General features: G+C 43.8%; 1 protein-coding gene across 11 annotated transcripts in view; it reads right to left on the reverse strand.

Moving 5' to 3' along the window:
• Nucleotides 1-20,837, reverse strand: part of neo1a (neogenin 1a) — a 153,052-nt gene that overhangs the window by 28,069 nt on the left and 104,146 nt on the right. For 9 of the 11 annotated variants that reach the window (XM_005455680.4, XM_019353991.2, XM_019353948.2 and 6 more), the window contains exons 6-10: nt 20,372-20,526; nt 20,074-20,194; nt 4,968-5,202; nt 3,206-3,360; nt 1,102-1,250 (exon numbers count right to left, since the gene is read on the reverse strand). In XM_005455680.4, coding sequence (XP_005455737.2) covers nt 1,102-1,250; nt 3,206-3,360; nt 4,968-5,202; nt 20,074-20,194; nt 20,372-20,526 — 815 coding nt within the window. The remainder of the gene's footprint in view (nt 1-1,101; nt 1,251-3,205; nt 3,361-4,967; nt 5,203-20,073; nt 20,195-20,371; nt 20,527-20,837) is intronic. The other 2 variants (XM_005455690.4, XM_019354028.2) reach the window with 1 other exon arrangement.

Genomic DNA, 20,837 nt, shown 5'->3' on the forward strand with positions numbered 1-20,837 from the left:
TCCATTCCTCGACCTCTGAACTTGGGTCAGGTGATTACCTCTGGCCACGTCACCCTCGAAGGCGCGTCATATGTTGTCCCCGACTTCCCTCTGCCCTTTCAATATTTAATATCCGTTCAGCACTGTGTCTCTCTCTAACTTCATCTCCCTTCAGTCCGCTTCCTTCACCTCTCCTTTACAACTACTTCTTCATCTCTCCCCCTTTTTCACCTCATCTCTGGCTCTCTCCTCCAGGGAGCTGAGGCATCATTACTCAGTGCACCGGCTGACGTTTCATCCATTATCATATTAAAGGCTTTTTAATGCCTCACTGGCTTGCACACTGCTACTGCTGGGGTTGACTCAATATCTAAGCAGCTCGATTCCACTCTTGTGACAGAGTTAGTCCTGCAGAGAAGCACCTAGTGAATCATATCTGCTTTCTTTTAGCACAATGCCCTGCTGTTTCTGTGAGACGATGAATCATTAAGAACGCCGCCAAAAATCAGCACAAAGGGTCTTGGCAAATGATTAGGGATTCTTACCTCATCACAATTTGTATGAGAAACCAATCAGTCGTACGCATTTTATCTAATGGGCCCTGCAAAATCATGGAATCAGCTACACACACTATACCTCGCTCACAGGGTAAACTGTGAGCAGTGAGCGCACGCTGCATCTGTTTAAAGTCTGGGCTTATTTCAGGTGATTTAAGCAATTTATCACCGATAAAAGAAAAGCAAAACACAAAGACGACATTGCAAAGCAAGTGGTGTGACATATGTTTCAGGACAATCTTGTTTAGAATTAAATAATAATAAAAAACAATCCTCAATTTTACTTTAATTTTCTACTTATTTTTCTGATTCATGTGTTTTTAATTCATTGGTTTTTAAAATCTATTGTGAAGCACTTTGTAGCTTCATTTTAAAACATGAGCTGCAATTTAAGGCAAAAAAAAAAAGAAAAAAAAAGTTTGGGCTGGGTAAAAAAAAACCAAAACGTTTTGGACACCTGTTTATGTCTTTGCTACCTGAAAACCTTTGAATTCAAAATAAAATCAGTCTTCGATAGGCGCTCGAGCAGCGCGAGTTTGTCCCTGGAGTGTGGTTCACGCCCTACCTGCTCTTTGCCGACGCTCTTGTCCGTGTAGTACAACTTGTACGAGAGGATCTCTCCATTGCCAGTGAGGGGTTTGTCCCAGCTGAGAAAAACGGAGGTCGGCGTGTTGGACACCGCCTGCAGGTTAGGAGCCGGGCCGGGTACTTGGACTGGTGACGAAATATCACAGGTGGACAGAAATTAGAAAAGCAGCAAGTGCGACCATTTTGTTCTCTTATCTTGAACAGTTCTTCATTTTTGTTGTGTCTCATCTGGGAGAAAGAAACTAATTTAGCAATTCCTAGTTCTTACCACCTAAGACATATTCTTGGCTACCTCACAGTCACATTTCCCAGCGCTAACACTGAGGCCAAATTGTCCCCCTCCGGACTGGGCTGCCAGCGTGCTGATTTTCTTCCTAGTCCCAGGACAAAAGCGGAAGTTTCAACAAAAACATCAGTATGCATCTAATATCCTGTCACTGCTGGGATCCTGCTACCTTTGACTGTGGTAGCCTGTTTATTGTATTGCACTTGAATAGTAAATTAAGGCAGCAGAAACAGAATGTATATTTATATGTGTCTGTATCCTGGCTTCATAATATGCTGGTATACTAGATGAATATGGGATGTAGTCCACTTTTACAATTAGCGCTGAGTTAATTTTGCAGCGGGAGCTGATCTCCTACATAACTCAGTGGTGCAGGAGGCTATGGAGAAACAGAACTGCACTGGTTATCTGGTGCAAACATAAATGAAAGCAGACAGGAACCTCAAACTAAATATGTCATGTAATGTGCAGCGTGCTCAAAGACACAGGTATCATAACAACATGTGTATCATTGTTCTAATAATCTGTGACTACACTGTGTCTACGTATATACATGGACGTTACTTGTTGTGTCTGTACTGTGGCCCATTGGATTTCAAATCAAACAGTGACTCTGAGGTTAAAGTGCCTGCTGTCAGACACGGAGCTATACGTCTGCTCTGGATACATCTTGTAGACATTAGCTGCAGGTGTTCCTGCCAGAAGAAAGAAGCTCCCATTTGTCAGCGTGCACAGATGTTAGAAGGGTGAGAGACTGTGTGTGTGTGTGTGTGTGTGTGTGTGTGTGTGCACGCAGGTGTGTAAAGCCCGTCTCTAAAGAGAAGTGATACAGAGGGAGTGTGGTTTGCACATGCTTGGCACTCGGATGCAGGTCAACAGTTTAAGCTCCAGTTCGTAGCATGTTCTTACATTAAAGGCGCACACACGCGACAGAGATATACGGCACAGCTACAGCCCGCCCTCACTGCTATCCCCCTGGGTGGCTGTGCTCCTGCTGCCGGGCATTAAGATGTAGCATGTGTGCTTTTGTGTGTTGATTCGTCCGCCCTCCAACCAAGGACACAAGTAGAGAAACAGCAGCTGACCTACAAAGTGACAGTGACTGAGCTGTAGCTTAGTCGAGAGGAGAGGGTTGTCCACAGTCTGACAGTGTGCTGGGAAATCCCCTTCACAGTACTTTCAAGTGATTTTGGAGCAGCAGCCACAGAGAGGTTTACACACTCAAACACAAAGAGAGAGGAGAGGAAGGGAACCACTTTGCTCCTCCTTCCTACAGTCGTGCTTATGTGTCCTCTATTCAAAACATCCTAATGAGTTTCTCAGTAGACTGGAAGAGGAGAGTGTTGGAATCTGGAATACTAATTTCCAGCATTCCTCACTCAGGTAGGCATGTTTCGAGCCAAACACACGGAGGATTCAAGTAAATGATGAGGAGTAAACAAGTAGTGGCTTATAAGAAGAAAATGCAGTGTTTCTCTGGTCTGCTCTTGGGTGGTCTGCCTTAACGAACAGCACTAAACAGCCTTCTCTGTGTGTGCCCATGTGTGCGGGGAATATGGGATGTCTCTGTTTGAAGTGAGCGTATGCTGCATATGAGTGAATATTTGTTTGTGCGAATGTTTATTTGCCTCTTGTGTGCTTCCTTTGAGTGCATCCTGTTTGCATCAGTGTGAGCAGTGTGAGCACGCTTCCGACAAACTGGCTCGAGTGTGGCTTTGTGTTTATGTGTCCTGTTTACCGAGCACATATAAATGTGTGTGTGTGTGTGTGTGGAGTAAGTGAGAAAGAGTGTTACCTTCAGCTTGGGTGGCCACTTTGAGCGCTGCAGAGCTCTCGCCCTGGCCGTTGCTATTGTGGGCCACAACCCTGAAGCGATATTTGGTGTCTGGCATGAGGTTCTGGATGGTGACCTGCATCTCCCCTGGACGACTGGTATTCACGACTCGCTCCCTGATGGGGGGGTGGGGGGTCGCACGCAGACAGGTAACAGAACAGTTAATCATTCGGACCTCAAATTACCCAGAAAGTTAATGCTGGTTTGCAAGAAACAAAGTGAAGTGGCATTTAGAGCGCCTAATATCTTGGTGCCAAACACAGGTGCGCATTGATCCCAGTACGTTAGCACAAAAAAAAGAGGCAATCGAGGGCTGACCTGCGGGGGGAACTCAGAGTTCATCAGTGTCTTTCTTTTAAATCAATGTATAAAAGCCTCAATTAGATTTTTGGATTTTATATGTATATTATATAAGTTTTAGGCTTTTTTACATTAGTATTTAAAGTGGAATCGGATTGTAACGTATTACTATGACGTTGCACTCGAGTCCTGCGTGGTCTTTGTTAATCACTATCTAAATTGTTTTTAATCTTTTGGTCGAGACTTTTTTAAATTTTTTCCTGTATTTCTCGGAGGCACTTTGTAACATTGGCTTTGATAATAAAGTTTATTAATAGAGGACTTCTTATTCTTAAAAATAAGTGTCATTATTAGTAAGCCTCCTTCTTATTTTTTTTAATCCATTAGTTGGCATCCATTAACTTCCAAAAAAAACCCAAACCCTCCATTCTGAAAAACTTTCATATTAAATGCATTTTCCATCAAAATAATCCTTTTTGTACCTTACAATGGCTGAGATGTAACTCAGTACACGTGCCTCTCTACCACTTACCCACAGCTACTCTCCCTCTGAATCTGCATGTCCCTCTTCGTCACATGCTCTCTTGCTATGTGGAAGGAGTCCCAGTGGCCTTTCCACACTGCCACATTATTCTTTTGTTTTGTTTTTTTAAAAAGTGGGAATGGAAAATATGAAATCCGCAGTAACAGGAGCATGCTGGACAGCAGCTTAAAAATGAAACAAAACATCTTGATGGATTAACATTCGGAACCCTTATTGCACTAACTTTATCTTTATGCACCTCCTTTACTCTGCTCCATATGCACGTCTGTATCACTGCTCCACACACAAAAACAGAGAGCAGAGGAGAGAAAGAAACTAGAGCAGAAACTGGCATGATTGCTAAATTAATGCTGGCACTGGTCTATAAACTAACCAGCTCACCTGCTGACAGCAGGACCGGGAGACCTAGTTTACAACCTCGCCGATTTATCGGTATACTCCACGCATTTGCAGATCCTGTTTATTAAAGGTTTGCTTTTGCATCCCTGGTTCTAAGTGTAAAACACCGCTGAGCTGGGTGACTTCTGAAACTTGCTTACAGTCATGTTACAGAGAAGACATAAAAAAGAAGACTTTGGGAAAATCCTCTCAGCTTCTTAAATTTTATTCTCAGTCAGTAAATCCTCAGCCTGTGAAGCTGGGAGGAATTTACCACAGAACTATTTGGGGGGGGGGAAGCGAGCACGGTATTTGAACATTTGTTTTTGGGTTTATATTTGTTTAAAAAGGAGGTTTTGTTTTAAGTGACCGAACTTCTTGAATCAGATATTTTCAGTGGTCTGAGCCTCCTGCATGGAAATGTGTGTACTTCAGCAATGTGCTGATGCCAGCAGTCGTGTGTGTGTATTAGTACCCCCTCCAGGAAAGTGTGCGTTCTACCTGCTCGTGCCCTCCTGGCTGTAGAAAATGGAGTAGGTCAACTCGTCTCCGTGTGGCTCGGCTGGTTGACGCCAGGTCAGCTTGATGAAGCGAGTGGACACCAGCGAAGCCACGACGTCTCGGGGGGCCGAGGGGGTAGGCCCTGCTGGACTGCCTACACCTCTGGAGCCTGGTGTTACATGGTCAGTAGTGTTAGGAGTCAGTGAAGGGGGAGGGAAAGAGGGCAGGGCTACGACTTTGGGTTGGGAGGGGTAGGGAGGGAGGGATGGCGGGACGAGAGCAGGGAGACCGGGAGGGAGACAGCCGTAGCATGTCGGGGTCGGGTGGGAGAAATATTGTGCAGAGGTGCCCAAAAGGAACGGGTTGAGGAGAGGAGTTGAAATGGAAATGACAGTGGAACGAAAGAAAGGGAGGAAACAAAAAAAAGAAAAAACAAAATAACAACAACGTAACAAAAAAAAAAAAAAAAGACTCTTGGTGTGACAAGGAACCACAATACAACACTTCTACTACACTCACAAAGCTGACAAAGAGGGAGGGACTACACATGCAGATCTACACATAGCTGTCTAATGCAAGGGCAGTGGGAGCAGAACATAGTGTCACACACTTAACGTTCACCATCAGCGGCTTTCCTGCCAATCATTGGCATTAAAATGAATGATTGGACTGCATTTCTGCAAGGAGAGACACTTTGTCGTGACAGAGACAAAGTCATCTCGTGGCCTGTTACACAGGAAAACCGTCGGACTTTTATTTCACAGTAAAACAGCTCCGGACTAACCCGACCCCCCCTCATAACTAACGATGCTGCTGAAGCACTTCTGTCGTCGCATTCCACAGCCAAGCCACAGAAATGTTTGTGATTTCATTTAGAGTGCGTGTGTGTGTTTTTCTTTTTTCCTCCTCCTCCTTTTCGGAGGAACAATCTGCGGTCGGACCTCGTGAGATCTGCTTTCCATTTGCCTGGCAAGCAGGCGAAACAAAACCATATGGAAAGAATGTTAGTCCGTATGACATTTCCATTTGTTTGCAGGTCGGGGGGAAACGGACTGGAGGGCAAGGCTGAAAATATAGAAAAGGCGCATGGCAAGTGCTGCGCTCAAACGGTGTGTTATTACTGGAGAAATTGCGATGGAATGGAAAGCGGCTGCCGGCATATTTATCTGTCACAGCATGTGGACTAACCGCTAATTTGGCTTTCAGAATTTGTTTACGTATCAAAGAGTTCACCGACTTCTGTGATTATATAAAAGCCGACATCTGATATAGAAGATTCTGACCCACCCCCAAAGAAAAATGACATTGTCTGTATACACTTTCTGTATATAAACACTCAAGAAACTTTAGCTTCAGCTCCGTATTTATGGGTTCTGTGTATACAGAGTATTGCTCTGAAGAACTGCTGCTGAATTTGTAGCATGCTCCAGTACTTTGGATGGGAAATAAACAGATTGTCAGGCTCAATTTTAGCTTGTTTACATTTACACTCAATAAAAAATAAAAAAAAAAAGGTACTGTTGCCCAAATTTGGATATCTGTCTATGAAATCCAATCTCTCGTTAAAGTCACAGACATCAGCACGACACCTTGTATAGGATATTTGGAGGGTAACTTCTTGGACATTTCAGGAATGTTTTGGGGTTTTTTGGGTTTATTTTTTATTCATTTGCATCTGGAAAGATGGATTTAGGTCAGCTGAGTGATGAGGCCTTGCCTTACCCTACAAAAATACAGTATTGTTTGAGCTCCAGTGGCCAGCCAAAACTATTTTACACCATTTAGAAAAACACTGGCTGCCTTTTCCCTGCGATTAGGGTTCTTGTTCTAAAAGTGGTGGAGAAAAAAACCCAAAAAACAACCCAGCCGTCTCTCACTCTTCACCAAGTAAAGATAATGACAGCCTCAAACAAGCTTAAAGCTGGAAGTCAGCACTTCAGCCTCACCGCCACTGTTTCATTTCAAATCCTGTTTGCTGGAGTAGTGCCAGCAACAATGAAAAACACATTATCATCCTAATACTTTCTGACTGCAGTGTAAATTACCAGATGCTGAATAATTATCCCCATTTATAAAGCGTCTCGCACACGCACAAGCATCAGAATTACCGCCGCCTAACTCGAACCAGGTTCACCGGATCACCAAAGGCTCCGGGTCCGTTTCTTAATAGGGAAGCGCTTCCTGAATTCCAAAAATCTGAACACAGTAGAGTACAATCAAGAAACACGGCGCAAGTAGGAACTCGGCAAATACTGTGAATGGAACGACTCACTGTTGACATATTTCAAAAAGTTTTAACCTCAGTATATTCTATCAACAATATACAATTCAGCTGGAAGATGAGATAAAGAAAACATCCATAGGAAATTAGTTATTCCCCTTCCAGATTCAGGTTGTATAAAAAGAAGCCCTGCAGGCAATAATCTATGAGTCCCTTGAGCCTGTAGAATTAATTTATTGAGAATAATACAATGGAATTAACAATTTAGAGATTTTAGTGTGCATACTAATTTTGCCATATCTTCAGGAAAGAAGGATTAAAAGCCAGAGGAAGCTTGGAAGGCAAAAGATATGCTACTCTTTCACAGTAACCAGAAGGGCCCTGCTTGATAACCTCACGCTGTGCTCCAGCTCACATATTAAATATGAAATATTACTATTATTCCAACACACATATGGTTATATAGCAATGAAATATGCCTTTAAAGGCCTTCTCCTTTCCCTCAAATGATAACTGTTTGAAAGAACTTCAAAAGCACAAAGTCGGATAGCAACATTTGCTTCACATTAGTCAGTTTTGCTTTGAACCCTGTTGAGCCACAACTTCTTGATTAACACAGAAGAATAAGTCACAAGAGAATATGAGTTGAGCTTTAAGAAATGCATATGTAGACCTTGTTTTATTTATTTATTTATTTATTTTAAACTCAACTTTATTAACCTTAACTAGTTGTTGGCTGGTTGTTGATGTCTGCAGAAAAAGAGAAAAAACAGGCTTTTAATAGGTCTAAGATTGTCTCCTAAGATGACACAGGAAACAGGTCATGCTGCCTTTGCACTCTGCTCACCGCCATAATTCTTTAGCGAGCGAATTTGTCCATCAGTACTCTTGCCCAGTGTAGACTTCGAGGTTATCTCACTTTGAAGCACAAACAAAATCAAGACCACCTCACAGATCAGACAAAGGCGAGGAAACAAAATCATTACGAGCGGCTTCCATCTTCATACACCGTGTCCGCCGTAGGTAATTGACATGCTGGGCAGTTTTCGGTGTCCTTCTGACAATCTCTCTTGTACATGTGTGCCTGGGATTGTTACAGTAAGAAGGTGTCAGCCTCCCACTGCTATTGCTGAGCTCTATTCATAGCTGATTAATAGTGTCATTAGTCTCCGTGCCAGAGGTAATGAATTACTGGCATTAAGGCTTAACGAGGAAGGTTACTTTAGATCTGCATAATAATCTGGGTAACCCAGCCAAAAAAAAAAAATCCCAACTGGGACAAAGACATGCATAACAGGTCGTCTTAGCGTTCAATGGAAGCAAAACACGTTTCAGAAATAAAGAAATAATTGGAGCGGTGTGAAAGTTCTGACTAAAGGCTCATAACTTTTATCTTGTGCTGCCAACATCATAATCCCTGTGAGCGTCGCTGGGCAAAGCTGCGTTTCCATCAAACTGGTCCGAGTTCACCGATAAGAGAGTCGGCCTAACTCACCGGCTCAGCCTTACACACCTCTACCCAGAGAACGGAAACCTAATGAATGTCTGCCAGAAGCACACACAGCACTGTAACTACAGATAGCCTTTTCAGAGGGAATTCAGCAAGCCACGCCAGGCTCTTGCAGAATGGATTTTCTCAGGCCTGGTTTCCATGTCTAATGTAGTTCAGTAATGACGACGGCCTAAGAGACTGATGTAGCACAGTGCTAATGGTCCATTACTGAGTCACTACTTTCATCTGGCCTAGAAAAGAAGAAGAACAATGTACTCAAAAAGCATAGTCGAGAGCCTTCAGAACAGCATCACAAAGAAGACAGTCAATTAAAACTGCCAGTCAGCAGTTCCATATCACCCTCCTCCCCCATTCTCTCTCTCTCCCCCTTCATGTCCCGTCTCTATCTACACTACACTGCCACTTTCAATAAAGAAATGAAAGCCAAAGTAAATAAAAATGACAGCCTTTGTCATGTTTTATGCAAACACGGAGTAGTCGCATTATGATAAAACCGAACAGCCTATCTGTAGGCCTGAAGGTTATTACAAAGAAATAAAAGAAACTTCCACTGAACAAAGACAAAAACAATCCGCGGAGACATTAATTCTCTGAAATGTAAAAGGAACTGTAAGTAAGAACAGAGCAACTGCAAACTGGATCGCTCTTATTGGTTCTCTAGTAAATGTAGCCAAAAAAAAAGAATCGTTTTTCTTTCCTGGTGACAACTGTGGCTGTTTTTTTTAAAAAATTCTGCTCTCCCTTCACTCTCTTGAAAGAAAAGACAGGAAAGATGAGCAAGCCTGACAGCTCATGACATTTGAGCAGCTCCTTAACGCACCGACAAAGGAAAGAGTCAGAAGGAGAAGACAAATGTTTCAAGAGAGAAGTGAGAGGGGAGGAGAGAAATGAGCGAGAGCGAGGAAAAGTCTGACCAAGCATTCTTTTTTTGGAGTCCCCTCGGTTCCTTTCAATTACCCTGTCGACAACAATAACAAACTCCATTTTTTAAAAAGATTTTCTTGCTTTACAAGCAATACAGCAATAAATGAAAACCAATGACACAAACAATAAAAATACGAGACACTCATCAGCGAAGAAAAAAAATAAAAGAGAGAAAATAATCACAAGCCTGCCTGCCCGCTACAGGGACACCCCTAGTTAGGAATATAATCTTTGTCTTGGGACCTTTCTTGCACTCTGTATTGTATCCTGACACCTTATCGCTAGCCAAGGGGGAAGTGACAGAGATTCGGTATTGGATTGCTGAAGGGTGGAGTGTATTGGTAACTGCACGCATTCCCTCTAATCAGAAACAGTCGAGATTAAAGCGTAGCTCGAATCTCAGGAAAAAGACTGACTCACTGACATAATTCAGAAAGGAAAAAAAGTCTTTGTGTCTCAAACAGCATCGCCTCCACATTCCTCTCCCTTTTCCTTCACCGCTTTCTAGGGCATGTTCACTCCCATCTTGCACTTTTCCCAGGAAATAAAGAAGTCTCACCAGTTAAAAGAAATATATACCAATCTCAAAAAACATATGCATATATGTACAGAGGGGACACATCGAAGTCAGGCAAATAAGAAAGGCATGACGCTAACAGGTCAGTACTGTCGTGGATGTGTCGAGAGTCAAAAAATGGGACTTCCAAACATTTGGCTGCCAGCTGTTACTGCTGCAAACATGAACAACATGAGAAGTTTGAAGCTCAAAATTAGTGATAAGTGAACAGAAAACAGGCCATGAGTGCTGTTTTGAAGCATTTGCAGTGGGTCGCAGATGTATTTACGTCTCTGCTCTCTTCCCAAACGCTCCTGTGGTGCAGGAGACAGAGTGGGATGCGACAGGACCCATCTGACAGATCCATGGGACACCTGGATGCCCTGTGGTGATGTACTAAATGCTTTAATAGGACAGAGGCGTTTGGTCTCTTTATCAGGCGGCTGAAACCTCCGAAGGGCCTCTGTGTGTTTCCAGTTTATCAACTGGAAAATCTGCCTCTTTGAAACCCTGCAGCGATTTCCTTTTTAAATGGCACCGTTTGTTCAATTCTGCATTTATCTCACTTTTCTCCTCCCGAGTCAACATTGTGCAGAGTCCCTGCAGGTTTTTCGCAAACATGTAGGAGATATCCTATGAGGCACGTTTTTGGATGGTATGTCTGTGTTTGCATCCCCTCTTGGCCTTCTGGTGCACTAACAATTTAGATTTTAAACAAAGTAGAGTGACAATCCCTGCTCGAGAGCGTGGAACGCTAAATACTCTCCACCCAACAGAGACAGACACACCCACAGGGTCCTATAATGTCAAAGAAAGCAAACGCCGCTATTTGGAAATGATGGCTGTAATTGACTGGGGTCAGGTATATCGATGAGTAGTCACCCGTGGTGTGCACACGTTCCTTGAGTCACTGGTGAGTTAATCTGGGTGTGATTGCTTTGTTCCCCTGAACGCCTCGCTTTAGCACACACTCACAGGAACATGAGGCTAACATCTGCTCGCCCAGACTCCGCATGCAAATGAAGACGTGCAGCTATGGTATACAGCGCAACATTTCCACCTTCCACGCTTCAAATCTGCGTCACATGCATCGCGCGCGCCACATGCTGGAGAGAGCGGGGACGCGAGGCCTCCTGGGCTCGCCTTTCAAGCAGATCAAAAACAGCCAGTGATGCCGCCGCGGATCTCCAGAGCATTTCACCGCCGATGCCCATGACGGGAGAGGGGCTTTCTTTCTGCACTGCTCGCCTTTGTTTCTTATTACCTCTGAGGTACAAAAACACAATTCAACCTCTCTGAGGGAGCAGAGAGAGCCCTGGAATAAAGTAATTGATTTCCAGGAAAGCTCTACGCTATGGCGCGTTTGTGTGTATACACAGCAGCAGCAGCATCTCATGTATAAAGCAAGTAGAGCTGAACAACCAAAGAAAGACCTGAAAAGGTCAAATGGGATGTTGGGAGAAGTGAGAGCAGCTGCACCACCCCTCTTTGGAGATTCACTAACAAACAGGCCCGCTAATCAGACTCCCACCAATAAAGACGCCTCCCTCGGACAGACCCAGGGAGAAGCAGCTATGCACTTACACTAGTGAGCAGTGGGGTGTCCATAACCCACTGTGACGTTACTCACTATTCTACTTTTAGCTTATGGAAACTGGGAGGCTCAGCTGAGTGAGGAGGTTGGGGGGGCTGTGGAGGCTAACAGGAAAAATACGAGCTCCGGCTGTGGTGGCGCCGCTCACAGAGGTCAGCCGCCTGCAGCTAAAGGAAGGGTGTGAAGGGAAAGTGATGTTTTTGTCTCATTTGGTACTTTCAATTACTGCACCCAGAGGACCGGCCACGTCCAAAAACATCAGATCGGCATCCTGGATGAGTGTTTGTTGGAGGTGGATGGTGCTATATTGTAGATAAGGGCAGGTGTTGGTGAAAACCAGCCCTCACGCGTGCAGTCGAGCCTAAAGCTGGCTTTGATAACAAGACTGACCTTCAACAAAACCCCAAACAAAACCTGAGCTGACGCAAGTACACTGAAAGCTATTATAATCCCTTTTTTTTTACTTTCTTGTGCAAAACAAGAGGAAAATAGGCACCCATAACATTCTGCAGTTAGCACTGAGGCGTCAGAGCATTTATAAATGAGGCAAAGCTTTCACCACGCTTGAGTAAATACAACCCATAGAAAAGTTCAGCTTGCGCTGAGAGAGCCCCAGCCTGTAAATACACACACGCGCCGAACGCCATCCCTGAGAGACACAACCACAACACAAACACTTACTTTGCCATCAGCACCCGCACAAACAGCAATTTGGTGGAGGCTGATTTCAGCTCTTCACAATCAATTTAGGTAACAATCCCTCTGATCAGCTTCCTACAGCCTCCGGTGGGTAAACGCATTCACTAATCACTATCACTAACGTGGTGTGCGTCTGTGTGTGCCAAAACAGATTTTGTGCGCTCATGTATGTGTGTGTGTGTGTGTGTTTATGTGCGTGTTTTTCAGTTTAGGACACTGTGTGCACATTTAAAGACTTTATCCCCAAATTTGAATTTCAATGCACCTCGCTATGAGGCAGAATTTAGACATTTACATAATATTAATATTCTCTGTCCCTTAATTTGTTTTGAGATTGCTTTTCCATAATCGCAAGAATTTATAAATAAAACTACAACACCGTTAATAAAACAACATTATCATATTTGCTTAATCGACCATAACCCACCAGTAACACTGTGCGTAACGATAAGGTAGTTCTAAAGCACATGCAGCGTCTAAGCAGCAGCTACGTGTGCTGCATGTAAAATTCGGCTGGTGGAAAACAGGTAAATTTGGTGTTTACTGACGTTTTCATGTGGGAAAAGAACTAGTTTTCTTTTCCCTAGGCAATTTCATCCTCCAGATACACTTTATTAGCTTATGCTTTGTGGCAACAACAGTCTCCTTATTTAGGCTTCTTATCTCTGTTTCTGCTGAATCGCAATATAGGCTCTTCATCATAATAGGATGTTTGCTTTGTGCAAATCTGTCCACATTTGTGCACAAATCAAATATTACCACACAGTTGAATCAACGACCGACAGCACAAATTTCATAAAGCGCCAACAAACGAAGTCGCTTGTGCATCTTGTAGGAACAAAAGGAAGTCAAGGAAAAGCAAGTCGGAGTAGTGATCAGAGGCTAGGTTTAATAAACTGCTATCAAGCAGTCTATCTGGATCAATCGGTGAAACATATTTAGTTTGCGCCTGTGGCCATACGGTGAGGCCGAGAGCGACCGTTTGTGTACATGCATGTACATCCCGGCATTACATGACATGCTCAGCAGTCACACTTTCACACCGGTGCCTGCTGTTCAGGCTGCACTTACGATGCAGGCCGTGCCAACTGAAAACACAGCGCATCGCTCTGCGCTGAGCTGACACATTCACATGCTCACAGTGTTGCACGTTCGCTCCTGCTGGCCTGGCCGTGACCCTGCTAGCAGATGATGGAGCACACCGTATTCCCTGAAGTAGGCCCGAGCTTTTATTCAGTGCTGCTGGAGTCTGGCTGGAGGGAAGGGTCTTTTAGCAGCCTATTCTCACTCCTTGATTTGAACAGGGAATAAGGGTGGTGCTCCGGTGCTGATGTAGTGGAAGGATCGTCCGCCTGTGGCTTCGGTGTTACAAATGTGTTTAAGGGGAGGGTTTTTTCCCCCCTCCCCTGCTGTGCCTCCTCAAACTCGACATTTGTAGTGTAATCATAATATGTTTACGTTCTATATTACATTATTTTTCTTCCTTTGCTACTAGCGCGAGCTGTTACTGCAGTGCACTACACTGCCAGCAGTATTGGTACATTAGGGACCTCCTTTTTTTATGTATTGCTTGTCATCTTTCTCTCTGCCTTCAATTCAATATAAATTCAAGTACCTCTCAATTTGTATTAGACAACAATGCAGCTCCAGCATCAAGAGATTTGTGCATAAAACCCTTCCTGCGTGCACATCTGTACAACAACGGATCTAGGCTGCTGTGTTCCTCTCCCTCTCTCATGTGCATCAGTGCTCTGTGAGGAAACAATGACTCCTTATGTTAAAATGCTATGGCCTCAATATTTGAGAGTCTGCTCGTGTTACAAACTGCTGCAAAAATCAACTTCTCTCAGAGCTCTTTAGAACATGAGGTGGAAGAATTTGGGGCATTCTCTGCTTTGTGTTGTTCGCACAGTAAACAGCATTGCCTCTGGCTACTAAGTCTGTCCTAAACAGCTTTCTTTGACTATTGTGTGCTCAGTATACACTCAGCAGAGTCTAACAACTTTGCTTTATGGATAGTTTTTTTTTTGTGCTGCAGTTGTTTAATGTCAACGATGTTCTTAATAACATTAAAACGATTAAAGTTTGATTTATGGTTTGTTTTGTTTTCCAAAGGGAGGTGGTGTTGGAGGCATTTTCTGTTCTCCACTGTTACACATTCAGTTCATCACTCCCTGCAAAAGTGCACTGTATAAAATTGGGGAGAGATGGGTAAATATCTCCCGTGGAGTCTACGGATGCATCCTGGGGTGGCGGATGAGCTGAAACAGCTGGGAGCTGTGCACATCTGGCGCAGTAGCGCCGACATATCAGAGGGAGATTCTGGAAATTCTGCACCTTGAATTCAGACTGCGTTTTCGGTATTTGACATGAGGAGAGTGAGGCATGGCGCGAGCCTCCATGACGCCATAGTGCAGCTCCAGCTCCCTGCCTGAGCTAGCCTGCAGGTTTTGTTAGACAGAAAGGCTCACGTTAGCCCCAATTTGTTTAGAAGCGGCATTAAACTTCCACTTCCTTTCAAATGATGTAAACTGACTTTTTTTTTTTTTAAGGACTAAGCATCCTTGGCTCATTAAAAAAGGATGAGACTCACCAGCAGCTCTACAAATGTCTCTTTACAGAAAACCCTCCTCCCTAACTGATATTTACTAATGAAGCTGCAGTGAGAATGACTCTATATCTGCTCAGGTATCTCATTGGGCCCTTCATGTAGCCATCATCACTGAAATTTTGGGGACACCCACATGTCAGCGTAGCATGACAGCAAGCCTGTTGCCTGCACTCATAAGTACAGAGTGATGGAGGGAGAGAAAGCTCAGGGGACACAGCGAGCACTCAGGCATCGATGAGGCATCGCCATCTCTCAATGGGGGTCTGCTACCCCTGATCAGAGGGGAGGACAGGACTCTTCTGTTGGCTGCCACAGGTCTACAGCAGGGGAAGGGGAGACTAATGGCTGCAGTGTCAGATAAAGGATGAAGGTGAAGGAAACGCTGAAAGGAACCGAGGCCTGTTTAAGCTCTAAATTTAACAAAAGCTTGAATAAACACATTTGCATCAGGAATAGTGTCATCCTCCTTTCATCATAACACGACCCGAAACACGGCTAGGAGTGCTAGCCTACAGGAGAAAGGATGTAAAATTCATGGAGCCGTGTTGCACAGCACCACGCAGCGACTGATGTTTTTAAACTGTGTAACCTGAAGTGTGTAACTGTGTAACCCCCCTTCCCCCATTCATTTCTATGAAATTCACTTGTAACAGTCGCACCTCAAACAAGATGAGCTCTCAGAGCTTGGTGCATCCAAACAAGCTTTCAGGCTCTCCAGTGAAGTACTTGATTTGGTCACTAGGAGGCAAAATGTCAAAACATTATTCATGTGAGCTGAGGGGAACAGAGGAGAGACAGAGGGACAGAGAAAAGCCATGAAAGAGTATTTTCGAGATTGAAGCCGGCAGGGCATGTGGAAGGATCAAATGTGAGTATTCGCATGCAAATGGGGGTGCAGCTCGAATTTATGCAAACTTGAAAACAAGCAAAAAGATATGCACTGAAGGGCAAACAGCAGAGGAGAGCATCTACTTCTTTTGTTTGCTAGCGGTGAGTGTAGATCTCTCTGCATTTTACACATGAAGTTGCAATTTTTTGACAAGTTGGGATCTACTTAGACAAGCTCAAGATCCCAATGTGCAAAAAGCAAACAAACAAAAAACCCTAAATGTCTCTTTCATCCACAAATCTAATTCAAAACTTAAAAATAAAATATATGGTCCTCCCTGCATCGGCGAAAACGACACAAAAAGCAACTACATTGTGAAACTTGGACTAGTTTAAACTTCAATCACAGTCTTTTTGTAGGGTACGCGCAAAGATGGCAATCGCATAAACAACTGCTTTGTCTAGGAATCCTACTTCAAAGTTAAAAACAACAACAACAACAAAAAAAGCGCCATTTCCCCTCCCAGCTCTAAGTGCCACCCACTCCAGTTATCGCTCATCAACACTCAACACATAAACTAATAATGTGTTTGAAACGGCTGTAAACTGTCAATAGATGGTGTGAGATGATAATTCCTCAAAGAGCACATCCTCTGCAGCTGACCAGTCGCTCCCCGTGCTAATTGTGGACGGCAAATATCAAAAATGCCAAGAGAGAGTCATCACGGCAATCATTAGTGGATGTATTTTTATAATTTGTGAGGAAAGCACGGGCCAGTCTGCCGGGAATTTGATAAAACCCTCAGCACTTGTTGACTCACACACTTAGTGAGAACATTTTGTGATTAGACCAGTCACTTCTTATCTAGTTACTGTACATGTGATCTGGATTTAATGTAATAAACCTCAGGAAACTTACAATTAGGAGGGGGTGGGAGAAAAAAAACAACAACACTGCTACACATATGCAGACTTGTTAATTATTTTGTGAGGATGTAGTTTGTCAGGAGGCAAACAATTTCGCCGTAGCTTTATTTTTGCTGACAGCGCGTAATGACTCTGACGAGCACAGCTACTTAGAGCTTCCAGCGCCTCCAGAAAACAACAAGTCTGAATGTGGCAGCTTTACAAGGGACATTAAGAGCCACTTACTCAGACTGCATTACTCCATGCAATTAGGTCCCCTTGAGTTCCATTTTTGGTATTTCAGCTCCAGTTGAACCACATCTGTTTGCAACTAGTTGACCTATATTGCACACGACTGTGGAATGTCCACAAAATTGGTTTAGGACTGCAGGCTGAGGTCCCTATTTTTGACCAAACCTCTGCAACTTTCAAAGATTTTACCTAGCAAGGTGAAAATCTGATTAAAAAGCTTCTCTTTGTTTATGCAGCATGCACACAAACCCGCTCGCTGTAAACTACTAGAGCCAGCTGTATCGATGTGGAGGACGAATCACTATAAATAACTGCCAAAATGCTATACATATGCTAACAGCTGACATTTTTCCATTCCAAACACCCACGAGTGGCAGCCATCAGTGGAGCTAGATTTAACTGCAGCTGGCAGTGTCAAGACGCAAAGATTATGGCCACTAATGAATATTAGCCAACTTGCAGCCGCTGGGTATTTAGATGCAGTTCACCCCATTGATTTCCCTGTTGGGTGAAGACAACTTTATCCCTGTGGCAAGTCCCTGGCTTATCTTGCCGACTGCAAGGCAGCCGGCAGACGGGGTGTTTTCCTGGCCGCGTTTCAGGATGATTCAAGCCTGGCAGGTGCGAGCGGGAATACCTGACTGCGGTAAACACAAAGGGGCAGCACGGAGCAGAAGGAGATGTCCAGCTGTGAGGGGGCAGCCATATAAGGGGACTATATTGAGTACAGCACAATTACCACAAAGCTCACTGTGTTGGATTATCACAGAGAGCAGGTGGCTGTGAAAGACAGTGAGAGGAAGGCCTCGAGAAAAAGGTGATAGATGGGTGTGGAAGCGTAGGCCTGCACACGCCGCAGCTCAGGAGGAGAGAGAGGAGATACCGAGGAGAAATATACGACTTTACTAGAGTCTACTGAGATTCATTCATCAGAGCAGTCACTGCGAAACACAAATAGGTGCAGAAAATGAGATGATTTTAAACACGTTGCCATTGATTAACCATTTGCAGGCACGAATTGCACCTTTGAGAGGGGAAATTACTTTGATACAGTGTTTGTGGATGCGTCTATACATGCGCAACATGTCAACGATTTGCAGAATAAAAATGAACAGTACCACGGAGACTCGGTTATTTCCTACATACATCGGATGAGAGTCGGGATATTAACCTGATGAATAATCAGGGAGCTGGAAAGCTTTCTTGGGGTAAGTGTGTCTGGATTAGCATTACTGTGACCAAGACAGATGTACGCAATCAGAACAGTAACAAAAGGAAAAGACTCCCTGTGATATTTATGGATTAAACAGAGATTAATTTCTTCAAAGCCGTGCTCAGGGCGGACCTCGTGTACAAGGCCAGCTGCCTCTGTAATTCATCCCATTTATCTTCAAGTCAAAAAAACAGAAAGAAAAGATAAAAAGACTTGAGGCCATGTAAAGTAGGCAGACCCTTATCAATGGTGTCAAACACAAACACACAATGAGCTGCAGGTCATCATTATTTCTGACTTAATGTCCTCCAGTCGGCAGGGATGACACAGCTGGAGGTGCCACCGGTTGGACACTGCTATGCTAATTCATTAGCCACCTGCTTCGAGTAAGTGGGGGGGGGTTCACGCTTGATTAAATTTTCGCAATCTTCCTTGAGAGAAAGGGACACTAGGAGTCAGCAGTAAAGCAACGATTACAACGTAAAGGCTACGCGCACAACTTCTGATTTCTGCTGTATTAGGGTTTGTTTTCGCCTTCACTGCCCCCGTCGCTTTATTGTCTCTCATTTTCCACCTCGTTTTATTTAGATTACGCCGCTCAGAGAAAATGCGCCTCGTTTATGGTCTTGAAGTTGTCGTTGTTTTCGAGGACTGTGGCGAGGCTTTCACTAGCCCCGTGGGTTAGACTATGATTATTATGACCGCGCAAATGACGGCAAATTTAAGCGGTATTACATTTTCTCTAAAGATCAGAGGTAATGAAACAAAACTACCTCAAGAACTGGGATGTTAACTTTTTTTCCCTCTCTCCTCTGCATTAGCTTCTATTTTTGGAGGCACTTTGTACTTTTCAGCAATTGTAGCCACTGTCCTTAAGTGTCTGCTTTAGTTGCTGCCCTGCACTCTAAAGCTCCCGGGACTTCACGTTTGAAGCTCGTCTTTGGCTTTAAAGTGGGAGACTATGTTGCAGCTTCTCACTTTATACAGCATGTGGAGCTTATGTTTACCTAAAGCACCTTACATGTCCAAGGACAAAATATCCGTAGCCTTGTAAAGGGCTCGGGTCAAGCAGCGAGGCATTTCTGTGACGCTAGATGTGGAATGGACTGTGTGCAAAGCAACCGTCGGATATACTTCTGTTCCCTTATACCTCTGGTATAACAAGTTCCCAGAGGTATTATTTCTCCGTTTCCTTCACTCTTCACACTTTCACAGATGTGCACAGCTGTGAGAATTCAGATGTTCGCAAACAGGGAAAACTGTACAGACAACAGAAAATTCCAAATTTACAGCTCAAGTTTTTCAAGCCTTTGCTGAAAGGGTGTTTTTGAAGACATTATCTCTTTCATTGCTCTCTCTAAAAAAAAGAAAGAAAAAGAAATAAAAAAATCCAGACATGAAGCTGGAACTTTAATAAACTACATGTACCTACTGCTGTACTTCATTAGGGATACTAAAGCAGTTAAAGGGAAAACAAGTCCAGCTCCAGCGGCTGTGATTCATATGGAGGTTTAGCTATTAAAGGCTAAGAAATATACACAAATAGACACACTGTGTCCGAACGCCACTGATGTCCAAAATTGTGTTTCCAGATCTAGCCTGCCAGAGCAAAACCGATCAGACATGGTGAATTTCATTGCTTTCATTGAGTCATTGCTGCCTTTGATTGTTTTGTTGTTAAAAAATCTCATCAATTCACAGCGTTTGTGTTTATTTCCTCAAGTACCAATTGATTTTATCTGCTTGAGGAAAATATCTTATTTGCACACTAGCAGCAGGTCTGGCATACCTGGATCCAGGATGATAAGCTGGGCGCTGGACTGGATGTTGCCCGCATCGTTTTCTGCCAGGCACTGGTAGAAGCCCTCGTCTGACTTGACCAGACCCAAAATCTGCAGGTTGTGGTCCTCCTACAAAGCAGGAAGGAAAAAAAATGGAATTGGAAAAACAAACATACACAGGTATCAATACAAGCAGCAGTTCTAATCAATTTCCTACTCTTTCTCGTGACGCTCTGATGATGCAAACTCTCGCAATGACTTCTGGTGAAGGAAAGGTTGGAAGAAAAAAAAAGGCAGCACACTTACAATTATTTTGAAGTAATCGCTGGGAATGACGGCGTCTCCATTCTTGACCCATTTGACCGTGGGAGCCGGTGACCCCGACACATCGCACTCAAAGACGATGTCCATGGACTCGTGGGCATAAACGTTGGCCGGCCGCTTCACGAACTGCGGGGGAACTGAGGAGTCCACATGAAAAAAAAAGCAAAACTTACATTTAATGATTGAACCTTTACTTTGTGAAATCTGTCAAAACTAAAAAGGAACGTTAAACGTCGCTGCGAACGGCCTTTGCTGGAAAAGGAATAAGATAAAATTATTTCACGCTTCCCCTTAAACTCTCAGCTGAGAGACAGTAGAAACAACAGTAAACAGTGTCATCCAGCAACAAGCTAATTATTTTCTGCACCATTCACACAATTTTACCAGATGGCAACACTTAAGAGTTGTTGTTTTTTTCAAATTTTTTTCAAATTTATTCAGGAATGGT

This window comes from Oreochromis niloticus, linkage group LG1 (assembly GCF_001858045.2).
Source record: "Oreochromis niloticus isolate F11D_XX linkage group LG1, O_niloticus_UMD_NMBU, whole genome shotgun sequence".
NCBI lineage: Eukaryota > Metazoa > Chordata > Actinopteri > Cichliformes > Cichlidae > Oreochromis > Oreochromis niloticus.